Source organism: Corticium candelabrum, chromosome 17, assembly GCF_963422355.1.
Source record: "Corticium candelabrum chromosome 17, ooCorCand1.1, whole genome shotgun sequence".
In the NCBI taxonomy this organism is placed as follows: Eukaryota; Metazoa; Porifera; class Homoscleromorpha; order Homosclerophorida; family Plakinidae; genus Corticium; species Corticium candelabrum.
Window position 1 is genome coordinate 898,997 of NC_085101.1, and position 10,615 is coordinate 909,611.

General features: G+C 40.9%; 1 protein-coding gene across 1 annotated transcript; it reads left to right on the forward strand.

Moving 5' to 3' along the window:
* The first annotated feature begins 3,499 nt into the window (after nt 1–3,499).
* On the forward strand, nt 3,500–8,049 carry LOC134192979 (delta-like protein 4). Its single transcript, XM_062661740.1, has 7 exons — nt 3,500–3,630; nt 4,092–4,382; nt 6,453–6,768; nt 6,828–6,941; nt 7,013–7,126; nt 7,184–7,261; nt 7,317–8,049. Exons 1-7 carry the CDS (start codon nt 3,535–3,537, stop codon nt 7,811–7,813), a joined length of 1,506 nt encoding a protein of 501 aa, XP_062517724.1. The 5' UTR covers nt 3,500–3,534; the 3' UTR covers nt 7,814–8,049.
* Nucleotides 8,050–10,615: the final 2,566 nt, after the last annotated feature.

Genomic DNA, 10,615 nt, shown 5'->3' on the forward strand with positions numbered 1-10,615 from the left:
GATTACACAGCTATAAGCCTTTATTGTCTAATTATGAAAATCACGATAGGATTGTTCGAAGAAGTGTGAATAGACGCTGTGTCCTTTTAACTTATAGAAGACACATTAAAAACAACTCGACCAATTTCACATCCACTGACCCACGCACCCTGTGGGGTTGTGAACGAAATAGGAGCTGTGAACAAAATACAAAATAGAACAAAATAGGGACTGTGAACAAAATAGGGCTCTGTCTCCACTTGTCCATTTATTCCGGGCTATTAAAAGAATTATCCGGGACTTTGTTGTACCGCGCGAATTCGTTTCTTGTGCACCAGACAGTCGGAGATCGTCTTCTTGTCGTCTGAAGAACAATCACAGACACAAGTCTCTGTCTTCGCCAAAATGGCTCTCTCCTGACACTCTGCATCAGTCTAAGCACTCTCTGACATTGCCTAGTTTTGTCTTCTTCCAATAGTCTCCAAAGAAAGAGAAAGAACAGCGTGAAAGAACTAACATCCACCGTTTTGGAACGCGCGTTTATATCACGTGACTGTTAAACCTAAACCATTTTCGTTAAACTACCTCTAAAACATGTTTAGCAAAAGCTGTTTAGGTTTAGAGTTAAACAGGTTTAACGCCAGTGGAGACGCATTATTCGTAAACATGTTTAGACTTAAACAGGTTGTAAACATGTTTAGGCCCTAGTGGAGACGCGCCCCTAGGAGCTGTGAACAAAATAGGGGCTGCTCTAGCAGCCCCTATTTTGTTCAAGGGCACTATTTTGTTCGCGTGAAAATGGACAAAATAGGCAACTTGCTGCCCAGAACAAGGTTACTTTTCTCTATTTCTATGTAGTTTGACGTGTCTAGAGTACATTTGCTAGGAGAAAAGAAATTTGTGACACCAAAGCGCGAGTAGAGAGGAAGAAATGTGCGTGAACAAAATAGGGGCAGTGAACAAAATAGGAGCTGCTAGGACGGGTTCAGAACGCGTAAACAAAATAGTAACCGGTGAACAAAATAAGAGCAAATATGAACAAAATAGGGGCAAATATGAACAAAATAGAGCCCTGAACAAAATAGGAGCTGTACAGCTTGGCCAGATAATTTCCCCCCCCCCAGTCCAATTGATCTACGCAAAATACTTCATGAGAATTCTGTCCTGCAGCTAATTCTTCAGAAGAGAGTACCCGCACTTCATGACAGATTCTCAGAACGGGATACTCAAGCAGCAACTAATAATCTAATCTGCATGCCCATGGGAAGAACAGGTTATTCAGCTACTAGTAGTGTGTGTGTGCGCGCGCGCGCGCGCGCGCGTGTGTGGTGCGCACGCGCATGTGGTGTGTGTGTGTGTGTGTGTGTGTGTGGTATTGATCACAAAAATTATTGATCACAAAAATTGGGAAATGATAGCATGTGACCGTTCAATGTGGAAGAAAAATATAATATTAGGTTTAGATCGTTAGGAGGAAGGTAGAATTGACCAAATTGAAGAAAAGAGACAAATGCGTCACAACTAGACACCACAAAACTTGACTACTTGTACAAAGAATGTTTGCAATATCTGTCATCGAGTATGTCGTTCCAGAATTGGACTCTGCACATGAACGTGCTCATCAAAGACAAATTGTAAACAACTGCTGAACGGAAGTCGTGAACTCATTGTGGAGTAAGAAGAAAGAAGTGCGTGCTGCGTGTGTGTAAATAATAACTATCTACTAGTAACAACATGTATTTGAATAGATTTGCACTACATCCATCTTGCTACATTTGCAATGAAATACTTAAGTACTATAAAACTTCAGTGTTGTGCTAGAAATTCTAGCATCTACTCTACTACATCTTTGGCAGGTGCAATAAGATACTAATAACTAACTAAAGAATTTAGAGATAACTACTTTGTTAGCAAAGAAAATTACCAATGAGCTAAGCTGCAAAAAATAATATAAAGTCACCACCTTGGCTTAGTGGTTAGCGACAATAGCTACCACTTCATGGTTTGGGGGTTCAAACACCAGTGACGACAATAAATTATGAAACTTGTCTGTCTTTCTTTCTCCATGTTTCTCTAGCTTTGTCCATGAGACTATGACTTGTTTCAGTCGTTGGGGAGTTGCTGTGGTCTGGCAAATGGTCAGTTGACGATGACATTCAGCGCTTTCCTGGTGGTCATTGATATCCACTAAACGTGCCTGCAAATCTGTATCAAATTGGCTAGTCATTGATTGCAGTGTGGAGTGGACTACACAGAAACATGTACCCTGCTGGGCTCACCTGCCATGTTGGTGGGCACCCTGATAGAACCCTATTAGCCCATCATGGAGGGGCATAACCACACAGTGTCTTGCTATCCATAATTTAGTATCATAGGCTGGTCTTGGAGGTATACTTTACCATCCAACCAACTACCATTTTCTTAGTAATCATTTACTATCATCTAATATCTGCAGTCAACACAATCTTCGTACAGCATTAATTAAGATATTCAAGAGACTTACGATCAGTCACTCCAAATTTTGACCTCACTTTAAACTTTAAACTAGTATGAATCAGACCATCGGCACCAGACTCTCTCGAGCCGTCTTGCCTGCTTCCCAATAGCCGGACGTCCTGTTATACGGGAACAGGGCAAGACGGCGGGAGAGGGTCTGGTAGGAGACTACCTTTGGTGTGCCCTAGTATTAAATACCAAAAATATTTCGCATGCATAGACGTTTTGTTATTTACAATACAACGTGTATGATAAAAGAACTAAAATATTGTGTACGCACACACTTTAGTTAGAGATACCAAAGTGCATATTTCAAAACAAGGGCGTGTACATTTTGGCGCAGGTTGTTTAGTCCAGAGCGGTTTGTTTCATTTGCATGCCTATGCCTAAGACGATTTCGTGAATCTTGCTATAGCTGGATGAATGCCTACTAAGCGACAAAGTATCTTACTTAAAAGTTACTGAACTGCAGGAAGAAAGAATCAAATTGTTGCTACCCTGATCCTGCATTTGGATTCAACTTCGTTGTTCTGGTCAGTCTTTAGCTAGGCTTCGACAATTCTGTAACGAAAACAACCTCAGAAATGTACTGCTTGGCAATAATTGCAGAACACAGTCGGAACGTACGTACCTAGATAAGTAATAACCTAATTCCCTATCACAATCACGTCGGATACCGATCACCGAGAAGCAAATTCTAGCAACGGAGGCTTACACGAAAGCAGTTGGTTTCAGTTCGGGGTGTTTTCCAGTAAGATTGCCAAGAATTTAAGTAATGAAAATAACGCAGCCCGGCTAATTAGACCAAATAAGCTCTAGTCTTCCCAACGAAGTTCCCAACACCTTGTTCTTGGCTGTGTACATGTGTAACTGTTCAATCTATTGCGTACGTGTTATCGGCTGGTCTGCAACGTCATCAGAACTAACCTCTGTCCTCATCCGTTCTGTCAGCACCGCCGACGATGGAGGAGTACAGCATACCAAACATTCGATATATCAGATGATACGGGAGCTCAACCTCCCAGTCGCTCCGCGCCAAACGTACTAGACGTTGTCGGAATGTCGCTCCTCACCGAGAAGTTGATGGACATGTTCTGGATTGGATGTAGCTACTTGTTTATAACTTGTGTATTGCTGCTCCTACATCCAATTCAAGTAAGACTTGTTTTTCATTTGTGTACTACTCTAGGTGGAATCGTTCGAACGCTACGTTCTCTCTTTTTACCGTATTGTGTATGCGAACTGCGACAGTGTACCGGTTGTGATAGGCGGCCTTGAATTCTCTCGAATGGGACGAAGAGAAAGTCCATACATATTGGACTGTTTAGTGTCGCTTGTGGCTGCCAACTTATCACTGTCTATGACTATGTGGCAGCTATCAGGATTCTGTACAAACAGTTTAGTCAAACCGCGCTTCCGGTAACACAGATTTGGACAGACTAGCGAGTCAAGTGCGATGTCTACACTGTGGTTACTGCCTCACTCACTTCACTTGTGGGAAGTGAGGTCATGCGCCAGTTTACGAGAGTTGCACGTGCGGTTCTTCAGAATGCTATTTCTGTTCAGCGCGAAATTGCAAAACAATCCAAATTCATTTTGTTTTTATGATGTTGTAGGTGTCAGGAGACGGCAATGTTGAAATTTTGCTACTGACATACAACAACAGTGGCTCACTAGCTGACGATGGGCGTTGCTGTGATCGAGAGCCTTTTTGTGATGTGTGTGAAAACTACTTTGATATCTGCTACCGGGAAGGCACCTCCACACGTTCCCCCTCGCCGTTATGCAATTCCAGAGTAGTGACGCAAACCAGATTCGGCGACAACGTCAATTTTGCGTCTGGCCCAAGTGTGTTTGGAGATGGAATTGGGAATCCTCTCAGATTTCCTTTTGACAGGACATGGACGGTAAACCAAATTGTTGAGCACAAGCTCTTGCACTGTCTTTTCAATTGTAAGAAATTGGAACAGTTAATTGCACCACTGTAGACCTTTCTTTTTAACAGTTGCAAGTGCATGAGGAGAATCCGAATGTGGGACAGTGATTTTATATTGTACATCTATTGTGACACGCTAGAGCTAATAACTTTCAGTAGTGACGTAACAGCCTCAATATCTCTCTGGACACAGCAAAGGGAGCCTGAGACCACCATGGCATGCCACTTCATAAGCTAGCACTTGTTTTTGCACATAATTAGTTCCAACACGTGCTAGGCAGGCTAGGTTTCACGTGCATAACCTACGCATGTCGTCATTGCTCATTGGTTACAGAAACAAGGTAGTGCCTACTAGTAGGTTAGCAGAATGTAATAAATGATGTAATATGTCACATTGCACTTAGTAGGCACTTCCCGCCTGTCTTGTGGTGTAACAGGTCACATGACTTTGACCTACAACTTGGACATGGTTATTATCCGAGGCCCAGATATCTGGGCTAAGGGTACAGTAGTCTGGACCAGTGGTGATGACCGATCCTATTTATACTTAATTAGCTCAGAATCCGATGCACATGAACCTATTCCAACCAATAGACAACGTGATGTCATCATAATTATGGCTCCACCTCTTTGTTTTTTCATGTGTACACTAGAGCAGTAAGGTTAGGATTTTTGTAAAGAAACTTTTGGTGTGATGGCAGCAAAAGCTGTCAAATTTTGGTTGATTACCCTACTACTTCCTATAGAAGAAGGGTATGTTAGTTTAAAGAGACATTTCGGAGATTTGCGTTAACGCAACATTTCAGAGACGCGCGCTAACGTACATTTGTGGTAAAAAACAACAATCAAAGGTGTATGCTGGGCGCAATTACTAGCGCATGTGGCCGAAATGTTCCTTTAAGGGTGTGTTCAATTGGGCTCTTTGGCCTCTTCCAGAAGAGCCTGGAAGAGCACGCCCCTCTTCCAACTTTTTCCAGCTCAGACCTGGTAGAGGATGGAAGAGGGGTGTGCTTTTCCAACCAGCAGCTGAGTCAGTAGAGTTGGCTCTTCTGACTATAGCGGCAGAAATGCAGAAATTGGAAGAGGGGCGTGCACACTGAGCCTCTTCTGGAAGAGCCCAATCGAACGCGCTCCAACTGACTGCCCGTACACACTTACGTATACCATGTACCTGGAGGTACAACAACGACAAATGAAGAAATAAATCATCACAAATCATTGGTAGCCCATTTCTATACTGTAGTAGAAATTTTTTAGTAGTAGAAATTTTGTAGTAGTATAGATGCATAAGTAGATGTAGTATGCAGTGCCCACTAAGACACATCTACTGTGTCAAACTTTTATTTCCTAAAGCTTATGTTTCAATTCACCAAATGCTGTTTGTTGTCTCTTACATTTTCATCACTGTCTTTCTGCCTTTCTGTCAGGGTGTATTGATGTCTTTCATTGCTATAACTTTTATACCTGCACACATTGAAACTTACTGTAGAGTGGCTAGATATTGTTTCTGAAGTTCTTCAAATTATTCTAGAAAATCCAATTCTTTTGCAGACGATGTTGTGTTTATGTTGCTGACTGTACACACACTAAAGTGGTAAAGTGAGTCTGTAATACCTTGTTACATGAGCACTTGTATCCAGGTCAGCTCGGTTTTGAAACGTCATATAAATGCATGCTGAGACATGCTAAGTCATGCTGACTGTCCTGGTAATTCTGTTGAGCCAGCATGCCCAGGCCAGCTGTGTCATGTAAACCCTTACATGTCGGGCTAAGGGCTGCACAATAAAATAGCAGTCTTAGTTACCGACAGTGAACTGCGTGCTTGTGAGCATGTTTTGTTTCATAGGCCAGCTGTTAAGCCTGTTCTGACTTTTAACTATACTGACCTACTTTAGTCATCGTGTATGCACCTTTGTTATTTTATGCCAGTGTTCTTTAATTCATTCTGTAAACAAAATTTTATTAAAGTAATAGTTTGATTAAGAAATAGCTTGTTTTCAGAGATAACTGGATGTGATTTTTGTGTTTGACTACCCATTAGGGTCAATTTAGTTTGGAATTATCTGTTTGGGACGATGATTCAGACCAGTTGGTGTTGGGTCGAGATCCTGATCTTATCGCTTCTGAGACAGTGAACGTTGATAGTCGACAGGGTAACAGCACAAAACCAATGACTGTCATGAGTTCATATGCCATAATGACACTACGGTGGAAAGTCGTCTGTAATGAAAATTTTTATGGAGACTGCACTGTGTACTGCAAAGCAGAAGATTCGGATGCGACGGGACATTACGCTTGCGATGAAGCTGGCAAGAAAGTGTGTATGGCGGGTTGGACTGGAGAAAGTTGCAGAATTAGTGAGACTTTCACTGTTTCACTGATGGATCAGCATTTTTTTATCTCTTGTCTGTGTCAGATGTGTCTGTTTGTAGTACACAACCATGTCAAAATGGTGGGGGGTGTACCGCAACTGAAGGAGGATTCAGTTGTTCTTGTCCAGTTGGCTTTTTGGGAACTCGGTGTGAACACGGTCAGTACAGTGTTGATACTTATTGACTGTTGATGTGTCTATTTACAGCAGACTTGCGTATTTCGTTTCAGATGTAAACACTTGTCGAAGTCAACCATGTCAAAATGGTGGAACATGCCATAGCAAACAGAATGATTATATCTGTGTGTGTGCTGATGGATTTAATGGCAAGCATTGTGAAAACGGTATGTAACAACAGAAGTAGTAATGCTTGGGTTCTAAGTTTGTGCCTGGTGTCTAAGATATTGATGAATGTGAGAACAACCCTTGTGACAGTGGACTGTGTGTTGATGGAATTGCCTCATACTCTTGCAACGAAGGTACATTGGTGTTCTAGTCCTTTGTAAAATGTGGCTAACTGCTATGTCCTGTCAGGGAGCACTGCCGAAGCTGTCAGTAGTAACAAAAGTGATAACAATATTGCTTTGTATGCTGGAGCTGGAGCAGGTGGTGGTTTGGTGCTACTTTTTGTTATTGTGGGTATAGTGATTCTGATTCGGCGATCGCATAGCCCTGTCAAAGCTGAGACTGTTTCTACTGTTTCTGTGTCTCGTGTTAACAATGAGGTCACACCACCAAAGTGGGTGAATCTCGGTGTGGAACCAGTTTACGAAGTAATTGCTGATTTAGAAAATTGTTATGACCAGCCACGTGCATCTGCTCATGTGAATTCGGGTAATCCCAATTATGGAGTGTCGAAAGGATGCGTTGCAAGTCCCATTGAAGGCAACAGTGGAGGCATGGATAATACTGCAACTGGTACTGTACAAGTAGAGAACACATCAGGCAATCAACATTTGGAGGAGTACATGGTAATGAGTGGAAACACTGCAAACGTTGCTTACAATACACCCAAACCAGCTGCAGTCTAGGTTAGTTGGGTTAGTTGCTGGATTTGTTCTAGTGTGATGATGCCATAAGAAACTTTGGTGGCTTTTGTCCAACTGGTCATAATGCTACTATTTAATTCTTGTTGTACAGTAAATGTGTTGACTGCAAATTTACCTCATATTGTATGCCACCTTATTGAACTTATGTATATATACAGACATCTCACATGGATGGTATATTTAGGTTATGAAATATGAAACGTTGTTGGGTTTGACTACATAGAGCACTAGTGGCTTGTATCTCTGATCTTTGTTATTTCCTTGTTAGACTTCACAAGTGATAATTAGACAGGTCCCAACCTACTAGCACATCTGATCATGTAGTTTGTGAAGTTTTTTGCTTTATGCAGAAAGTGTATTATAGAAAAAACATTTGGATACTGATGATATAAAAGGTAATCACTCTTTCCATTTCTAATGTCTGGGTTCTCCCAGAAAATATGAGAAGGGATATATTGATATTATATATTTTATATAGTACTAATATTAAATAATCATGCAACCAAAACAATACTGTCAATGTTGTAAATCTCTTGCACAAAATATATAAATACTACACCCAAAAATGAGTAAGAGCAGCCATATGGCTTATGATGTGAAAATAATGTGGTAGTATGCTGGACAGTTAATGAGTGTTATATGTAGTAAACTCTGTTAAGACAATGGATTTCCTTGTAAGTCTGCTTCTGTCAGTAGATTTGAGTATACATTTGATGAGTACAGTAGTTGTGGAGTTCCATTGACTTGCATTGGTAAAGAATTTTATTACATTAGACACTGCAGATTGACAGTGTATGGTTGAGATGCTACCCCACTACATAAACCAACACCCTATGCCCACACTCTCATCTTCAGCTATACTACTCCTGTTGCTACCTTTCCACATATTGTGTATTTAGTTTTATTCCAACCTGCAAAATCACTTACCTGCAAACCAGTGCTAGTCAACTTTGCTAGCAACTCAACGTGGTGCCTAAGGTGCAGCTGCACAACTGTTTGTTTGTGCAAACAGCTGAATCTGGGTAACGAATCCAATAAATGAATTTAGCTGAATCGTATTGTGACATAGGGGCTCTTGGCCCTGGTTAGTTTCTTGTAGACATATATCTGTTGTGATGGCAATATCTCTCAAGTATATATGAATGAATGATATATTTCTGTTGCACCTAAAAAGGTACAGTTCCCTCTTGGGGCAAACATAAAAACAAGTAAGACATAAAACGTACAGCTAACAGACTACACAATACACCAGCTACAACAGACGGCACAAACTACAATATATCTACACCATTCCTACATGCAACTTTTTATCTGCAGCTAATATAAATAGACCTCTTACTAGATAATTAACCGACTGTCCTGCTATTTGTAAATATTTAATTAAGCTTCATGTCCTTAGCCCTTGTCATAGCTTCTTGGAAACCATCCTTCAGCCTATTATGACTGGATTCATATTTCCTCATCCCAAGCCTGCGTCTGACGCCCTTTGGAAATGCTTGATTAACCATGTATGATACATTAGATCTATCTTAATCCCAAAGATGAGAGCCAAATGCCAGTACCGGAAAAAGTTTCATGTCCATAATTTTTAACCATACTTTGTCAGATCAACACAGACAGCTATGAGTTGGAATGAGAAAAGGCCAACAGCCTGTTTGCCAATTTCACCAATTTGGTCTGGAATACGGACCCACATTTGCAGATGCTTCTACTTCATTGTCAATGTTCTTTAGAATCTTTTATCAGGAGGTCTTGGACTTTGAAGATGGATATAGACACTGTGCTGCTATCATTACTGCAGCAGAGACACAGAAGTACTGGAAACCAATGATGGCAGTGGAAGACATGCTACATGGACATAATCATCGCCATGGTCTTATATTTTAGTAAAATAAATAATAAATTGATATTTATTGGCAACAGAAATATCGATCATTGCCTGTATAGTGTATTGGAGGTCATGTCTACAAAGAGGTTGACAGCTATGCCTTGGTGCCTGCACTTCTGCAATAGACAGAATTGACCATTTATAAAGCAATGAATACACAAGAGATAGCCAACAAAGTGTATCTAGAGGTCTTGACACTCAGAGATGTAGACAGGTTTATCTCTACCAGTCAAGGTTACACTTATAAACTCTCATTGAGCAACAGCAGCGACTTCTTGCTACCGTTCAATGTGAATGCTTCATCATCAATCACATACTTATTTCAGTCACTGTAAGCAGCATCAAAATTTAGTACTCTTTCTTATCGCCAGGAAACAACATTGAGAGTTGTTTGAATGCACTATTGAGTTTATCCAGCTAGTATTTGAATGGCAATATATCATTCAACCACCTACAACATATCAATCTTTCTCAAACGAACAACAATGCGGTGATGTAGAGTGGAGGACACAACAAGTTCGAGTTGTCTTGCAACTGCATGTTCTGAAAAATCTCATAACCTTAAGTAACTCATTGATTTCTACTCAGCTGCTGAACAATTCCTTTGCTCCAAGTCCAGAGCACTTTGCTGATCGACACTGCAAAGTAAAGAGAAACTAAACTGTCTAGTGATGAGTCAACAAGAATTAATGATTTTAGTAGGTACTGTAGATAAGGGACAAGTATGGGTATTGTTAATAGGTCCACATGGAAGTAACTTCTTCAAAAGATACGTAGCCCCCACACATTCACCTCCAACCGGCTATTACCCCACATTCACCTCCAACCGGCTTAGAGACTGGTGAAGAGAAGCAGGCTACTAAATAAAACTCAAATTTGCTACCTAATTTGATACA

Excerpts from the sequence above, each read along its gene's own strand:
- LOC134192979 (XM_062661740.1), top strand. The coding sequence starts at position 3,535 with ATGTCGCTCCTCACCGAGAAGTTGATGGACATGTTCTGGATTGGATGT. Across the intron at positions 7,127-7,183 it reads TGGCAAGCATTGTGAAAACG|ATATTGATGAATGTGAGAAC; the intron begins GTATGTAACAAC and ends CTGGTGTCTAAG. Across the intron at positions 7,262-7,316 it reads CTCATACTCTTGCAACGAAG|GGAGCACTGCCGAAGCTGTC; the intron begins GTACATTGGTGT and ends ATGTCCTGTCAG.